Genomic DNA, 18822 nt, shown 5'->3' on the forward strand with positions numbered 1-18822 from the left:
TTTTATATATTTTTTGGGGGTATTTATTATAGCAAAAATTTAAAAATAATGCTTTTTTTTTTCAAAATTTACGCTATTTTTTGTTTATAGCACAAAAAATAAAAACCACAGAGGTGATCAAATGCCACCAAAAAAAAAAATCTCTCTTTGTGGGGACAAAAGGACATCAATTTTTTTTGGGAGCCAAGTCGCACGACCGTGCAATTGTCAGTTAAAACGACACAGTACCGAATTGCAAAAAGTGCTCTGGTCTTTGGGCAGCCAAATGGTCCGGGACTTAAGTGGTTAAGTGGTATTAAACCCAAAGCCAAAAATATAATTTTTTTTTCAGCTTACCAATCATTAAAGGGGTTGTAAAGCCTCTGCATTTTTCACCTTATTGCATTCTATGCATTAAGGTGTAAAACCTTCTTTACTGCAGCAGACGTGAGCAGCTAGCTGCCATAACCCCAGTATCCTCATCCTCATTAGGTGGTCTGGTTTAATATAAAAGTGGTCCCTGCAGCAGATTCGCCACAAGATCACTTTGATCGGTGGCAGGAGAGGGGCCACCCCCTACCGCTGCGCTCCGGTGCCCACCGCCTCTTACCGCATTGACAGAGGCCATCACGTCTGTCCCCTTCGTGTGTAGGAAGACGAGTGAGGGGAAGATGGCCTCCACCCGTCTCCATATTACCACAGGGTGGAAGCAACGTCCATAGCTCTTAACCACTTCCCGCCTGGCCAATAGCAGAATGATAGTCAGGCGGTGGTTCAGTTATCCTGACTAGGCGTCATATGACATCCAGCAGGATAACAGCCACTGCGCGCCTGTGGGGGTGTGCATCGTGGCGATTGATGGCGCGGTGTGTCAGTCTGACACACCGATCTCGGTAAAGAGCCTCTGCCATAGGTGTGTGTCCCGCGCTATCTGCTGGGACACACACGGCCCCAGGAGATAGCGCCGGAGATTACAGGTCCCAGGAGATAGCGCCAGAGATTACAGGTCCCAGGAGATAGCGCTGCGAGGACGAGCAGCATGACTTGCGCATGCGCAGTAGCATACCTCCCAACATTTTGAGATGGGAATGTATGTAGGCATAGGACATGCCTCCCGCCGCAGCCCCTTAAAGAAACCAAAAAAAAAAAAAGGTTTACCTCTACTATTCCTTTATATTGGCTTGTAAATTTTACAAATGCAGCAATTTAGAATTTGGATGAAAGGTTTAGCATTGGGAAACACTTTGAAAGATAAAAGTGCATTTTATATACATATACAGGGGACAGTCCCTCAAAATTAGGGACAGTTGGTAGCTATGCAGTAGGGAACCAGGAAGTGAAGCCGCAATGCTTCAATTCCTGATTCCCTCACAGAGGATGGCGGCGGCAGCTACCGAGAGCCAAGTGATTGATCGGCTTTGGCTGCAGACATCGCTGGACCCTGGGACAGGTAAGTGTCCATTTTAAGTCAGCAGCTGCAGTATTTGTAGCTGCTGGCTTTTAATATATATATATATATATATTTGTAGGTGGACCACCTCTTTAAAGAGGAGGTAAACCCTGATGGGTTTACTTCCTCTTTGTCTCATTGCAAAGGTAAAGCATAACGGGCTACTAAGGATCGCATAGTAGCCCATTATGTGTCACTTACCTGACACAGGAGGCAGTGATGTCACCACTGTCCCCTGTAGCACAAAGCGTCTATCTTCTTCCGGGTATCGCAGCTCTGGCTACCCACAGTGCCGGAGCAGCGATGACGTCACTCCCGCACATGCGCACGGGAGCCGCCACTAAAGGCATATCGCCGTTAGCAGTGGCATGCCCAGTGCTCCTGCGCGCCGCTGTCAATGGCCCCTGCCCCATAGACAGTGGTGCTTGTCTTTTGGTAAATATCTCCTAAACCGTGTAGGCTTAGGAGATATTTCTTTACTTTATTTACAACCACTTTAAGTGGTTAAGCGGTTATAGAAAGCAGTTGTTTCTTTTGGCATAAACATTTTACATAAATAAATAAAAGCTGATCATAGTAAAGCACCCCTGTCAGTGGTAAATGGTTTGTCCCGACCATCTAACTGCTACATCTGCAGGACAGCTTACTGGAAGGATCACTGGGAAAGAAAGAAAGCCTAAAAAAAAAAAAAAAAGAGAGAGAAAATTAATGCAAGCACCATATGTAAGAATTGTTAAGTGTCTACTTGTAAAAAATAAATAGTAAGCTGCAATATAACAAATGCTTGCTTTTGAGCTTTCAGGAATTTTTCTTGGTTAGACAGAATGAAAGAATATTTACAGAGTTTCCAGCTAATCCAACATGCTATTTGCAATATCTACGTAATAGTCCCACCCATTTGATATTCTGTTAGTCTGTATAGAAATGATCTGCAGTGCTTCTAGGCTGGTAATTGTGGATGATCTCAGAACCAGCCATGTATTTCTCGGAAAATATCACTCTCTTTCTTGCACTAGTAGTCACCGGGCTTCTCTGTTTCATGAGCCTAAGTCTGCTTTGGAAAAGAGGAAAACTTCCACCAGGTCCGACCCCCCTACCTCTACTGGGGAACATTCTACAGCTACATGGAGGAGACATTGTGACTCTTCTGGGAAAAGTAAGTGGATGTTCATCTCTGAGATGCATGGATCTTGTAGGTTACTATCAGTTGACTCAGAAAATAAAGGCAAACAAATTACAGAATCTTCTATAAAACATTTAAGATAAGGATTAGCAAATAGACCAGACATGCTCTGTTATATTTACTAGATATAAATGTAACAGCTTTTCTTCTAAATAGAACAATTGTGAATGTAATTAGTAATATATATATATATATATATATATATATATATATATATATATAATCTGATGTAAAAAAAGGCTCAAAAACCTCAAAGCCCTTGTACACACGGTCGGAGATTCCGACGGAATGTGTCCTATCGGACCGTTTTGTCGGATATTCCGACTGTGTGTGGTCTGCATCGGACTATATCCAATGGACCAACTTTTACAACTTGCCGGTAAAATTTTCCGACAAAATGCTCCTATCGGACATACTCCGATCATGTGTAGCCTACTCCGACGGACAAAGTGCCACGCATGCTCAGATCAAATTCCTAGACCAAAGCAATTGGCTACTAGCCTGAACGTAGTCCCGTCGTAACAAAATAACGTCATCACGTTATGTACAATCGGATTTTCCGACAACTTTGTCTGATCGTGTGTATGCAACATCACTTCCAGACCTCTTCCGGAATTAATCCGTCGGAATTACTCTGATGGATTTGGTTGTCAGAATCTCCGACCGTGTGTACAAGGGCAAAGAGGAACTTCATCCTTCCAGGGGGATTAATTTAAATATTAAAGCGGTATTAAACTCGAACCCCAAAATGTATTATATTGCAGCTTGCCAGGAATGAGCTTTATGTCCGAGTGAACAAATTTGGATGTTCGCTGCAAATTCAAAAGCCGCAGAACCCCCTTTAAAAGTCTATGGGAGAAATCAAAAGTGCTCATTTTAAAGGCTTATATGCATGATATTGTCATAAAAAGTGTTTGGGGACCCGGGTCCTGCCCCAGGGGACATGTATCAATGCAAAAGAAAGTTTTACAAACGGCCGTTTTTTCGGGAGCAGTGATTTTAATAATGCTTAAAGTGAAACAATAAAAGTGTAATATGCCTTTAAATTTCGTACCTGGGGGGTGTCTATAGTATGCCTGTAAAGAGGCGCATGTTTCCTGTACTTAAAACAGTCTGACAGCAAAATGACATTCTAAAGGAAAAAAAAAGTAATTTAAAGCTACTCGTGGCTATAATGAATTGTCGGTCCTCAATACACATAAACGTTCATTGATAAAAACAGCATGGGGATTTCCCCACAGGGGAACCCCAAACCCAAATTTTTTGAAAAAAATGTGTGGGGGTCCCCCTAAATTCCATACCAGGCCCTTCAAGTCTGGTATGGATATTGGGGGGAACCACACGCCAAAATTAAAAAAACAAATGGCTTGGGGGTCCCCCTCAAAATCCATACCAGACCTGATTTTAAGGGGAACCCCGCACCAAAATTTAAAAACAAAAAGCGTGGGGTCCCCCCAAAAATCCATACCAGACCCTTATCTGAGCACGCAACCTGGCAGGCCACAGGAAAAGAGGTGAGGACAAGAGAGTGCCCCCCTCCTGAACCATACCAGGCCACATGCCCTCAACATTGGGAGGGTGCTTTGAGAGCCCCTTTACAGGCATACTATAGACACCCCCCAGGTACGAAATTTTAAGGAATATTGCACTTTTATTGTTTCACTTTAAGCATTATTTGCATTGATACATGTCCCCTGGGGGAGGACCCAGGTCCCCAAACTTTTTAGGACAATAACTTGCATATAAGCCTTTAAAATTAGCACTTTTGATTATTCATGTGCCATAGACTTTAACGATGTTCGCATGTTCGAACAATTTTTTTACCTGTTCACATGGTCTGGTGCGAACCAAACGGATCACTGGATTTGATTGACAGAAGAGGGAGCCGTTTTCTCCCACTGCTATCATTCTATCCAATGAGTAGAGAGACAGCGGCTGGTGCCTCTATGCTTGTGCACATTCATCGGGTGCCCCCACGGAGAGCCGCTTTCCATGGGGGCTCCCATGCAGGCACACTCCCGAGTCCCCCTGCTGTGTCTATTGACCCCAACTCCCGCTCCCATGTCACTGGATTCGATTGATAGCAGCGGGAGCCAATGGCTCCTGCTTCTATCAATCAATCCAATGAGGAGAGAGACACATTGCTGTAACGGATGGGCTCAGGTAAGAAAAAGGGGTGGCTCTGGGGACAGCTGCATAAAAGAAGGTTTTTCACCTTAATGCATAGAATTCATTAACCAGTTGCTGACCAGCCACTGCAGTTCTATTACTATACATACGGTACGTCGGTTGTGCACTGGCAACAGGGATCTACCTTTATAAACAAGGCGGATCCCCATTCTCACAGGGGAGGAGAGAGAGATCAGCTGTTCCTAGTGATCAGGAACAGAGATCTCTCTCTCTACTCCCAGTGAGCCCATCCCTTGACAGTTAGAACGCACCTCCCTAGGGAACACTTAACCCTTTGATCACCATTAGTTTTAACCCCTTCCCTGCCAGTGCCAGTTATACAGTGATCAGTGCATTTTTATAGCACTGATCACTGTATTGGTGTCACTGGTCACCAAAAAGTGTTACTTAGGGTTAGATTTGTCCTCCAGAATGTCACAGTCTCGCTAAAAAACACAGATTACCGCCATTACCAGTAAAAACAATGAAAAAAAAAAAGTCCCTCAATCTTTCCCCTGTTTTGTAGAGACTATAACTTTTGCCCAAACCAATCAATATGCGCTTATTGCGATATTTTTTTAACAAAAACATATAGCAGAATATATATGGCCTATACTATACCTATGAATAAATTAGTTGTTACTGTATGTATATATATATATATATAATTTATTATTATTTTTTTTTTGATAGGTATTATAGCAGAAAGTAAAAAAAATGTTTTTTCTTTTTTCAAAATTTTTTATTTATTTTTTTATAGAAAAAAAGAACATCAATTTTGTTTGGATACAGTGTCACACGACCACACAATTGTCAGTTAAAGTAGAAAGTAGTGCCGTATCACAAAAAATGGCCTGGTCAGGAAGTGGGTAAATCCTTCCGGGCTGAAGTGGTTAAGGTGAAAAACCTTGAGTATGGGTTCACACCTAAATCGCATGCGGATCACAGCAGGGGTCTGGTGGGTACTGGTTCAGGCACACTCTCCTGTCATGGAATTGTGAACCCAGCTTCAGACTTTACAATCTCTTTAAAGCGGAGGTCCACCCTAAAGTGGACCTTCTGCTCATCGGAACCCTCCCCCCCTCCAGCGCCACAATTGGCACCTTTCAGGGGGGTGCAGGTACCTGTACAGTACAGGTATCTGCACCCACTTCCGGGATAGCTCTCTGCGGAAAGGGGCGTAGATTACGCCCCTTTCCGAAAGTCCCCCGCTGCCTGCTGGGAAACACACAGATCCCAGAGGCAGCGGGTCCATCCTTATTGCGCAGCGCGACTCGCGCATGCGCAGTAGGGAACCGGGAAATGAAGCCGAAAGGCTCCACTTCCTGATTCCCATACCCAAGATGGCGACGGCAGCACCCGAGAGACGATCGAGAGATCGGCTTCGGGTGCCGACATCGCTGGCGCGCTGGACAGGTAAGTGTCACTATTTTAAAAGTCAGCAGCTGCAGTATTTGTAGCTGCTGGCTTTTAAAAAAAAAAAAAAACGCGGAGTCCCAGCGGACTCCCACTTTAAGCTTGGTACACACCTATGCAGTTTGCTTTTGATCCATTCCTGCAGTGCTTTTTGCGGTGCATTTTGTGTTTTTTCCACATGAGTCGTTGATGCATTTTTCACGCATTTTGCATTTTTTATGCTTTTTTTTGCTACATTTGTTTTTGGGGCATTAAAAAAAACATAAAAAAGCAAATCACAGCAAAATCATGGTAATATCACAGCAAAAACACAATATGTGCTTTTCTGCAGCTACTTAAATTAAGTCTATTGAGTAGGGATGAGCCGAACACCCCCCGGTTCGGTTCGCACCAGAACATTCGAACGGACCCCGCGTTCGTAACGAACGTTAGAACCCCATTGAAGTCTATGGGACTCGAACGTTCGAAATGGAAAGTGCTAATTTTAACGGCTGATATGCAAGATACTGTCCTAAAAAGGGTTTGGGGACCTGACTCCTGCCTCAGGGGACATGGGTCAATGCAATAAAAAGTTTTAAAAGCGGCCGTTTTGGCGGGAACACTGATTTTAATGATGATTAAAGTGAAAAAAAATGAAATATTCCTTTAAATATGGTGCCTGGGGGGTGTCTGTAGTATGCCTGTGAAGTGCCACGTGTTTCCCGTGTTTAGAACAGTCCCTGCACAAAATTACATTAAACGGAAATAACACCATTTAAAACTGCTTGCGGTTTTAATGTTATATCTGGTTCCTGCAATATGGTTGAAAATCATTCAGAAAAATGGCATGGGTAGCCCTCCCTGCCCATTACCAGCCTATTTGAGTCTTGTACGCATATTAAGGGGAACCCCGTACCCATATTAAAAAAAGGAAATGTGTGTGGCCCCCAGGCCCTATATACTCAGAACAGCAGTATACAGGTGGTGCAAACAAGACAGGGACTGTGTAGGTTTGTTGTGTTAAGTTGAATCTGTTTGTAATTTTCAACTGGTACATTTTTAAAGTCTAGCTCCAGTCAAAAAAACGATATTTAAGCTTTTTGGAAAACATAGGGAAGGGTTATCACCCCTGTATAATTTGTTTTGTCGTCCATCTTTTTTCATCTCACTTGCTGTTGTCTCCTTCCGTTTGCAAGTAGGAGATGTTTGTAAATTGGATGTTTGAAAGTAGGGGTCTGCCCTATATGCTCTGCAGAAATGGCGGAACAAGGTGTTGGTTTTGCCACAACATTGTAAGCCCTCAAAGTGACTCTTGGTGGGCGCTGGAGCGCCCTGCTGTGAACGATTATATCAAGAATTGTAATTACATGCCATTGTTGAACAGTGGTAGAAAAATTGACCTTTGGTGGTTGTGGTGCTGGTGCCACAACACTATAAGTCCTCACCGTTACTCTGGGTGGGCACAGGAAGGGGCCCTCCTGTGAAATATTATATCAAGAATTGTAATTACATGTCCCTGTTAAACAGGGGCAGAAAAATTGGGCCTTAGGCACTGGTGCCATCACACTGCAACCTCTGCCATATACTGTAGTTTTATTGCAGGAATTAGCCCTGCTGCAAAGCATTGCATCAAAAATTGTACTTAAACGCCCCTGTTAAACAGGGGCAGAAAAATTGGGCCTTAGGCACTGGTGCCATCACACTGCAACCTCTGCCATATACTCTAGTTTTATTGCAGGAATTAGCCCTGCTGCAAAGCATTGCATCAAAAATTGTACTTAAACGCCCCTGTTAAACAGGGGCAGAAAAATTGGGCCTTAGGCACTGGTGCCATCACACTGCAACCTCTGCCATATACTCTAGTTTTATTGCAGGAATTAGCCCTGCTGCAAAGCATTGCATCAAAAATTGTACTTAAACGCCCCTGTTAAACAGGGGCAGAAAAAATGGGCCTTAGGCACTGGTGCCATCACACTGCAACCTCTGCCATATACTGTAGTTTTATTGCAGGAATTAGCCCTGCTGCAAAGCATTGCATCAAAAATTGTACTTAAACGCCCCTGTTAAACAGGGGCAGAAAAATTGGGCCTTAGGCACTGGTGCCATCACACTGCAACCTCTGCCATATACTGTAGTTTTATTGCAGGAATTAGCCCTGCTGCAAAGCATTGCATCAAAAATTGTACTTAAACGCCCCTGTTAAACAGGGGCAGAAAAATTGGGCCTTAGGCACTGGTGCCATCACACTGCAACCTCTGCCATATACTGTAGTTTTATTGCAGGAATTAGCCCTGCTGCAAAGCATTGCATCAAAAATTGTACTTAAACGCCCCTGTTAAACAGGGGCAGAAAAAATGGGCCTTAGACACTGGTGCCATCACACTGCAACCTCTGCCATATACTGTAGTTTTATTGCAGGAATTAGCCCTGCTGCAAAGCATTGCATCAAAAATTGTACTTAAACGCCCCTGTTAAACAGGGGCAGAAAAATTGGGCCTTAGGCACTGGTGCCATCACACTGCAACCTCTGCCATATACTGTAGTTTTATTGCAGGAATTAGCCCTGCTGCAAAGCATTGCATCAAAAATTGTACTTAAACGGCCCTGTTAAACAGGGGCAGAAAAATTGGGCCTTAGGCACTGGTGCCATCACACTGCAACCTCTGCCATATACTGTAGTTTTATTGCAGGAATTAGCCCTGCTGCAAAGCATTGCATCAAAAATTGTACTTAAACGCCCCTGTTAAACAGGGGCAGAAAAATTGGGCCTTAGGCACTGGTGCCATCACACTGCAACCTCTGCCATATACTGTAGTTTTATTGCAGGAATTAGCCCTGCTGCAAAGCATTGCATCAAAAATTGTACTTAAACGCCCCTGTTAAACAGGGGCAGAAAAATTGGGCCTTAGGCACTGGTGCCATCACACTGCAACCTCTGCCATATACTCTAGTTTTATTGCAGGAATTAGCCCTGCTGCAAAGCATTGCATCAAAAATTGTACTTAAACGCCCCTGTTAAACAGGGGCAGAAAAAATGGGCCTTAGGCACTGGTGCCATCACACTGCAACCTCTGCCATATACTCTAGTTTTATTGCAGGAATTAGCCCTGCTGCAAAGCATTGCATCAAAAATTGTACTTAAACGCCCCTGTTAAACAGGGGCAGAAAAATTGGGCCTTAGGCACTGGTGCCATCACACTGCAACCTCTGCCATATACTCTAGTTTTATTGCAGGAATTAGCCCTGCTGCAAAGCATTGCATCAAAAATTGTACTTAGACGCCCCTGTTAAACAGGGGCAGAAAAATTGGGCCTTAGGCACTGGTGCCATCACACTGCAACCTCTGCCATATACTCTAGTTTTATTGCAGGAATTAGCCCTGCTGCAAAGCATTGCATCAAAAATTGTACTTAAACGCCCCTGTTAAACAGGGGCAGAAAAAATGGGCCTTAGGCACTGGTGCCATCACACTGCAACCTCTGCCATATACTGTAGTTTTATTGCAGGAATTAGCCCTGCTGCAAAGCATTGCATCAAAAATTGTACTTAAACGCCCCTGTTAAACAGGGGCAGAAAAATTGGGCCTTAGGCACTGGTGCCATCACACTGCAACCTCTGCCATATACTGTAGTTTTATTGCAGGAATTAGCCCTGCTGCAAAGCATTGCATCAAAAATTGTACTTAAACGCCCCTGTTAAACAGGGGCAGAAAAATTGGGCCTTAGGCACTGGTGCCATCACACTGCAACCTCTGCCATATACTGTAGTTTTATTGCAGGAATTAGCCCTGCTGCAAAGCATTGCATCAAAAATTGTACTTAAACGCCCCTGTTAAACAGGGGCAGAAAAATTGGGCTGCTGGCATCACCCAGAACCAAAAATGTTCTTCCAACATATCAGCGGAGGAGGAAGAGGATAGACAATCAACATAACAGGACAGTCACTCAGCATCAGCATAGGCAGTCTTGAAGGGATGTGGTATTTCAAAAAAAATTATTCGGTTACATCAGCTTCAGGTGCTTGGTAGCTGTGGGTGATCCAAGACTGATTCATCTTGATGAAGGTCAGTCGATCAACTGATTCGGTGGACAGGCGCATCCTGTGATCGGTAACAAAAGCCACCAGCAGCACTGAAAGTGCGTTCCGAAAGAACGCTGGATGTAGGACAGGCCAGTAGCTCAATTGCATACTGTGCAAGCTCTGGCCAGTGATCCATCCTCAAGACCCAGTAAGCCAGAGGATTTTCAGTGGGAAAGGTGTCCAAGTCTGACCTTGCCCCTAGGTATTCCTGCACCATGTAAATTAGACGCTGGCGATGGGTGCTGGAACCAATCATACCTTGGGGCTGCGGACTAAAAAATTGTCTGAAAGCATCAGTCAGACGGCCACCTTCTCCACCGCTCCTTCTGACTGATGCCTCAGCAACACGTTGTCCAGGACCAGGAGTTTGTGACCTCCCAGTCTCCGGGAACGCGTTGCACAGAGCTTTCTGCAAGGCCTCCCGGAGATGTCTCATCCTCTGCTCCCTCTGCGATGGCAAGATAAGGTCGGCAACCTTACCCTTGTACCGTGGATCAAGGAGAGTGGCCAGCCAGTAATGGTCCCTCTCCTTGATCCGAAGAATACGAGGATCCTTCCGCAGGCTTTGCAGGATCAGGGAGGCCATGCAGCGTAGGTTAGCTGAGGCATTCGGTCCGGAGTCCTCTGGGTCACTAAGGACAACATGATCCGCAGCTACCTCCTCCCAGCCACGTACAAGTCCACGTGTTTCTTGGGACTGTAAATCATCCCTATAAGACTGCTGCTGCTGCTGCTGATGCTGAGTGCCAGCCTCCACCTCCATGCTGACACAATCATCCTCCTCCTCCTCTTCCTCCTCCTCACCCTCTTCCTGTGTGATGGGTGGCACAGCAGGAACACTGTCTGGATAAAGGGGGCCTTGAGAGGCAAGGAAGTCCTCCTCTTCCTGCCTCTGTTCTGCCTCAAGTGCCCTGTCCATTATTCCACGCAGCGTATGCTCCAAGAGGTGGACAAGAGGTACAGTGTCACTGAAGCATGCACTGTCACTGCTCACCATCCTTGTGGCCTCCTCAAACGGTGACAGGACAGTGCATGCATCCCTGATCATGCCCCACTGGCGTGGTGAGAAAAAACCAAGCTCCCCTGACCCTGTCCTGGTGCCGTAGTCGCACAGGTACTCATTGATGGCCCTCTGCTGCGTGTGCAGCCGCTGCAGCATGGCCAATGTTGAGTTCCATCTGGTGGGCATGTCACATATAAGGCGGTTCTTGGGCAGGTTCAATTCCTTTTGGAGCTCAGCCAGCCGAGCACAGGCATTAAATGATCGGCGGAAATGCACACAGACTCTCCTGGCCTGTTTCAGGACATCCTGTAAGCCGGGGTACCTGCCCAAGAACCGCTGCACCACCAGGTTAAGGATGTGAGCTACACAGGGCACATGGGTCAGTTGTCCCTGTCGGAGGGCGGAGAGGAGGTTGGTGCCATTGTCGCAAACCACCATTCCTGGCTTAAGCTGGCGTGGCGTCAACCACCTCTCGGCCTGCCCCTGCAGAGCTGACAAAACATCCGCCCCAGTGTGGCTCCTGTCCCCCAAACAAACCAGCGCAAGCACGGCATGGCATCGTTTTGCCTGCGTACTTGCGTAGCCCCTGCAACGCCTACAGAGCACCGCTGGTTCTGAGGACAGAGCACTGGAAGAGGCCATGGAGGAAGAAGAAGAGGAGGGGGTGGAGGAGAGAGGTGGGTCACAACCAATAGTAGCATTTTGGAGGCGTGGTGGCGGAACAACCTCCAACACTACTGCACCTTGTCCTGCATCCTTCCCAGCAGCCAGAAGAGTGACCCAATGGGCCGTGAAAGACAGGTAACGTCCCTGTCCATGCCTGCTGGACCATGAGTCAGCGGTAATATGCACCTTACCGCTGACCGCCCTGTCCAGCGAGGCAAGGACATTGCCTTCCACATGCCGGTAGAGAGCCGGAATCGCCTTCCGTGAGAAAAAGTGGCGTTTGGGGACCTGCCACTGAGGAACCGCACATTGTACAAACTCACGGAAGGGGGCCGAGTCTACCAACTGAAAAGGCAGCAGTTGAAGTGCTAGCAATTTAGCCAAGCTAGCATTCAACCGCTGGGCATGTGGATGGCTGGGAGTAAATTTCTTCCGCCGGTCCAGCAGCTGGGGCAGGGACATTTGCCTGCTATAATCGGACGTGGATGTACCACTAGCAGAGTTCCCGGAAGCACTTGGCTGTGACACACCTAATTCTACACCTTCATTCCTCTCAGAGCAGGTTTCAGAGAGGACTGCAGGTCTAGTGGGGTTGGAGATGCCAGCTGATGAGGAGCAAGGAGAGGTCCGCTTTGTTCTTTGGTGTGGGTCTTTGAGGTATGCTTGCCAACGAGCTGCATGGCAGGTCAACATATGTCTGGTCAAGCATGTGGTGCCCAAGCGGCTGATGTTTATGCCACGTGAGATACGCTTGAGACATATGTTGCAAATAGCAGCGGTGCGATCTGATGCACTCGTCTCAAAAAAGGCCCACACCAAAGAACTTTTAGAATAACGCGCAGAGGAAGCGCTCTGCGCAGGCGGAGCTCTGCGGTGTGATTCAGTCGGTGTGCTGCCCCTAAGTTGGCCCCCGGAGGGCATCCTGCCTCGTTGGACATGTGCCTCCTCCTCCTCCTCCTCCCTCCTTCCAGACACCCACGTGGAGTCAGTGCCCTCATCATCCCCTCCCTCTTCATCGCTGTAGCAAACCTGGCAGTATGCTGCAGCTTGTGGAACATGACTGCCAGATTGCTGTGCTTCTTGAGCATCCTCTCTCTCTGCGCTCATGCTACTGCCTTCCTCTAGCTGAGTGTCATCATCAGAGCCCACCAAACACTGGGCATCCTCCTGGAGCATGTACCCAACACTGTGCTCAAAGAGTTCAGGAGACTCCTCAGGAGGACGTGGTGGGTCTAGGGAAGGAGTCACTGATGATGACATTGAGAGGAGGGACGACAATGTGTTGGCAGCTGCTTTTCTACTACCCTGAGACTGGGTGAGAGAGGATGAGGAGGATGAAGAGGGCTTGGTCATCCACTCTACCAAGTCGTTGGCATGTTGCAGTTCAACATGTCCAGCTGCAGAAAAGAAGGACAAGCATGTCCCATGGCCACGTGCTGATGACAATGCACCGCGTCCACGACCAGCACTGTTGTCTCTAGACACAGAGCCTGCTTGCCCTCTTTTATCGGCTCGCGCCTGTCTGCCTCTCCTTGCTGGCCTTCCAGACATGGTAATGGCCTGAAGGGAGTTGTGTAAAACAGTAGTTGGGTAGTTTATATTGTGCTGGAGGCACACAACACCCACTAACTCCTGCAGATGCCTTTTTTATAGAACAGCAGAGTTAAAGGGGTATATACAGATGTATACTGTGCTGTGCTGGAAGCACACACAACTTCCAATAACTCCTGCAGATGACAATCGGGCCCAAATAGAGAACAGCTATGTAGGTGGATTATAGCGGTATGTACTGGGTACAGAGCACGCACACAGCATGCACTATCTCCTGAGTGACACTACTGACTGCAAGCTCTATTGTTAAAGATGGACCACTAGCTATATAGGTGAGGTGAATATCACGGTGTATACTGCGGTCATGGCACGCAGACAATAACCAGAAAACAGCAGAGTTAAAGGGGTATATACAGATGTATACTGTGCTGTGCTGGAAGCACACACAACTTCCAATAACTCCTGCAGATGACAATCGGGCCCAAATAGAGAACAGCTATGTAGGTGGATTATAGCGGTATGTACTGGGTACAGAGCACGCACACAGCACGCACTATCTCCTGAGTGACACTACTGACTGCAAGCTCTATTGTTAAAGATGGACCACTAGCTATATAGGTGAGGTGAATATCACGGTGTATACTGCGGTCAGGGCACGCAGACAATAACCAGAAAACAGCAGAGTTAAAGGGGTATATACAGATGTATACTGTGCTGTGCTGGAAGCACACACAACTTCCAATAACTCCTGCAGATGACAATCGGGCTCAAATAGAGAACAGCTATGTAGGTGTATATAGTGGTATGTACTGGGTACAGAGCACGCAGACAGCACGCACTAACACTACTGACTGCAAGCTCTATTATTAAAGCTAGATCACTAGCTATATAGGTGAGGTGAATATAGTGTAGTGGTGTATACTGCGGTCAGGGCACAGACAGTAACCACTACACAAGAGCAAGATAGTAAATCAGCCAAAAACGATTGGTGTGTAACTGTGTTGAAGGTACACAGAACACCCACTGCTTCAGACGCCAACACACTGCACAAGGCCGCCTTAATGGCGGCCTTATATAGTGTGGGGCGTGCACTACACAGCCTGAGCTATGATTGGCCACAGGCAGGATGCCTGTGGCCAACCATGGCTCTCCTCGCTGCTGGCGCTGCGATTGGCCAAGCATGCGGGGTCACAGTGCATGCTTGGCCAATCGTGAGACAGCAATGCATTGCGCCATCGCAGTGCATTGTGGGCCACACGAATTTTGCCGCGAACGGCCCAAACGTTCGGAATTCGGCGAACGCACGAACGAACGTTCGACTCGAACACGAAGCTCATCCCTACTATTGAGCCAAGAACGCACCGTTTTGCTTTAAACCATTTGCTGACCAGCCGTCATTATACTGCAGCAGGTCGGCACGATCCCACGAGCCATCGTTGCTATACATCCGCTCCTTTAAGCGGGATAGAAGGCGAGCGCGCACCTCCGACGGCCCTCTGCACTGCGGGGGTGGCAATGCTCATGACCGCCGGCCATGAGTGACCGCTGGAACGAGAGGCAGAACAGGGACACGTGTGTGTAGACATACAAATCCCTGTTCTGAAAGGAGATGCAGATCATGCTAGGAACCACGATCTGTCATCTCCTATAGTCAGTCCCCTCCCCCTACAGTTAGAACACACAGTCAGGGAACACAGTTAACCCCTTGACCTTCCCCTAGTGTTAAGCTCTTATCTGCCAGTGACATTTATACAGTAATCAGTGCATTTTCATAGCATTGACTGCTGTATAATTGTCAGTCGCCCCAAAAATGTGTCAAAAGTGTCTGACATAATGTCGTAGTCACAATAAAAATCGCAGATTCCCGCCATTACTAGTAAAAAAAATAATAATAATAATAAAAATTCCTTAAATCCCCCATTTTGTAGACGCCAGGGGCGTTGCTAGGTCTACAAAAGATCTGGGGCTAGAGCCCATAATAGCGTATTAAAGAAAGTCATACGCTTGGGCGGGCATACACATGTATATAATATACATACATACGTGTGTGTGTGTGTATGTATATATATCCCCAGAGAGCCCCCCACTTACATCAGGGTCCCCAGAGAGCCCCCCTTACATAGGGTCACCAGAGAGCCCCCCTCCCCTTGGGGACCCCTGCAGAAACTCTGGGCTATGGGCCCCAGATTTGGGGCTATAGCCCCAAAAATCACCCCCTAGCGACGCCACTGGTAGACAATATAACTTTTGCGCAAACCAATTAATATACACTTATTGCGATTTTTATTACCAAAGATATGTAGAAGAATACATATCGGCCTAAACTGAGAAAAAAAAAAAAAAAAAAAAAAAAAATATGGGGATATTGATTATAGCAAAAAGTACAAAATATTGTGTTTTTTTCAAAATTGTCACTCTTTTTTTGTTTATAGAGCAAAAAATAAATAAAATAAACAGAGATGATCAAATATCACCAACAGAAAGCTCTATTTGTGGGGAAAAAAAAGCATGCAAGGTGCAACGTTGCACGACCGCGGAATTGTCAGTTAAAGCGACGCAGTGCCGTATCGCAAAAAGTGCTCTGGCAATTGAGCAGCCAAATCTTCCATGGTTAAAAAGTCCCTGACCCTTTCCAAATGGCTGAAAAAAGCATAGATGTGAATGTGTCCCATAGGAAACAATGTTAAAGTATTGTTAAAGAGGCCCATAAACTGACCACGGTGTCAGGATTCAGCAGCCATGATAAACCATGATAATTTTACATGTGGGGGGGGCAGAACCAGGCAGGATCAGTCAGGTATTTCAGGTGATACAGGGGGCCAAATGAAAGGAACAGGATCCATTTTTTTTTAGCGTAACAAACACTTTAAATAGACTGTAGTACGTTTCTGCAAAAAGCATTAAAACATGCATAGGTGTGAACCAAGCCTTAGACTACCCCTCTCTGGATGAAGGAGCACAGGGGGCACCTTTGGACAGCCGCATTGTCAGTCTGGGGGGCAGGGCTGCTGTTAGAAATCATGGGGCCCCATACAACCTACCTGACAGGACCCCTCCTCCCTGGCAAAAAGTGACTGAGCACACAGATTTATTAGTCCCTTTCTCTACAGCCTCTGCTGCACGCACAGATGAATGAATAGGAAGCACTCTGAAGCTTCCTGTTCATTCAAAAATGGAAGCATAGTAAGCACAGTTTACTATGCTTCAGTGATGGATAGACACAGGAGTGATTGGTACCCATCACTCACTGTGTTCATTCAGGAAAGGAAGGGGTCAGTAAATGGCATCCCCAGTGTGCCTGCAGCAGCTGTCGGCAGGAGAGGAGGGAAGCCGTCAGAGTTGTGAGGGAAAGGTGTGCATGTGCTAGAACCCCTCTCTCTGCTGTGCAGACAGAAGATGTAAATACACAAACAAATCGAAGCCAAACTCCAGCTCACACTTTAAACAGTTACAGCAACAGTTCTTTTTTTCTTTTGGGATAAAGTTTTTACATGTATAAATAAAAGCTGCCCATCCCTGCTAGTGTTACTGTAAATGGTTTGTCCCATCTCTGCAACTGATGCATTCTGCTGGACAGTTTGTACTTTTGAAAAACAATGAGACATACTGGATCAGCAGATGCAAATAGAAGAAAAAAAGAAAAAAAGAAAACTTATAAAGAAAAAAACCTGTGCGCTGCCAAAAAATGTGATGAAACTAAAGTGTTAATCTGTGTTGATCTGACAGCTGCTGCAGTCACTGAATGTGTGTTCCTTGATCCTCACATATAGTAGAAAATATATAGATAAAAAAAATGCTGCGCTGTTGTGATGTACCAATGTGTACAATGGAAAATACTATATATACACATCCAAGAAGTCAATAGAAATGAACTTTCTAAATAAAGCACTAATATTTCTAAAATAATCTAATAATATCAACACAATAAATGTCCAGTGCTAAAAAGTCCAAACAATACTGTTTGGGACTAGTGTATTAAAAGTGTTCAATTGGTGAAATATTCCACTCGCTGTGTCTCCTTTTTGAGTGTGAATTCCACTAATAGGTATAGCCTTCCCCTGTGATATTTTACATAAAACATTCTACTGGTGTTTATAACCCAAATCCCAGTGCCAAATCCCAGTGCTGTAAGTGCTTGTTGTATCTTCTCCAGTGCTCCACCAGCTAGTGACCCCGTACCTGTTACCTAGACCCAGTGGCGTCGCTAAGGGGTGGCTACTGGGGCTATATCCCCAAATCTAGGGGCCCATAGCCCCGAGCCTCTTACATAGGGTTGGCTCCTGGGTCCATCTGCTCAGCTGGTGGCCGGGGGAAGAACAAGACTAGTTAATGTTATCAGGCACAAGTTCTTATCTATATTCAACAGTTCTGACAATCTAATCATTGTCACGGTGTCCACTTCTGTACCAATCTGCCGGGCAATGTAATTATCGGGAATCGTAATCCCCCCCTTGATGTAAAGGGGGCTTTCTGGGGACCCTGATGTAAGGGGGGGGGCTCTCTGGGGACCCTGATGTAAGTGGGGCTCTGATGTAAGTGGGGATCCACACTCAGATATGTAACAATATTTTATATATTATATATATATATATATACACATACACACACATGTATATTATATATACTAATATGCTTGCCCAAGCGTATGACTTTTTTTACTTCACTGCCTAGCAACGCCACCTATGTTATAGGTCTTGAAATGTCTGTTTCCCAATGTCGGGGTAGTCAGATGTGTAGACTCCCTTAAAGCGGGGTTCCACACTAAAGTGGAACTCCACCGCTGATTGGAACCCTCCCCCCCTCCGGTGTCACAATTGGCACCTTTCAGGGGGGAGGGGGGTGGAGATAGGTATTTACACCCACTTCCGGGCATAGACTCCCGTTGGGTATCTCCTCTCTCCTTATCCAATTTAGTCTCATGGATATCCACGTGATCATCTCTAGACAGACCTCATAATGGATGAATGCCTTCTTATATTTTGTATATAAATCTCCTACCAATCAGGTTAGCTTGTTCCTCATAGTTTTCCTTGGTTGTACAGTTTCTTCTAAAGCCCAGAAATTTGAGAGACATTTGCCGGTACAAAAAATAATGGCCGACATTCTGCCCCTGTGTATGCCGGTGTTCTGCCGTATAGTGTCCGGCCATCATATAGCGTCCGCCCCGTACTGCGCATGCGCAGTACGTAGCAGACGAAGCTTCAGAAAATTTCCGAAGCTGAACAGCGCCTGCACCGTGAGTGGAGGTGGTATTAAAGGGCCCCTCGCAGACGAGCTTCATTTGCCACGCTTCGGGCTCGGCCTCGCTGCGCTCGGCTCTTTTTTTATTCCTACTCTATGTCCACT

The 18822-nt window shown here is 46.1% G+C and overlaps 1 protein-coding gene across 1 annotated transcript in view; it reads left to right on the forward strand.

Annotated features, from left to right (window-relative positions):
- Window positions 1-2346: 2346 nt before the first annotated feature.
- Window positions 2347-18822, forward strand: part of LOC143982529 (cytochrome P450 2G1-like) — a 108493-nt gene continuing 92017 nt past the window's right edge. Inside the window, exon 1 of the mRNA XM_077481359.1 lies at window positions 2347-2585. Coding sequence (XP_077337485.1) covers window positions 2388-2585 — 198 coding nt within the window. The 5' untranslated portion in view covers window positions 2347-2387. The remainder of the gene's footprint in view (window positions 2586-18822) is intronic.

Source organism: Lithobates pipiens, unplaced genomic scaffold (assembly GCF_037356315.1).
Source record: "Lithobates pipiens isolate NorthernLeopardFrog02 unplaced genomic scaffold, aLitPip1_a1.2 Scaffold_1, whole genome shotgun sequence".
Taxonomy (NCBI): Eukaryota; Metazoa; Chordata; class Amphibia; order Anura; family Ranidae; genus Lithobates; species Lithobates pipiens.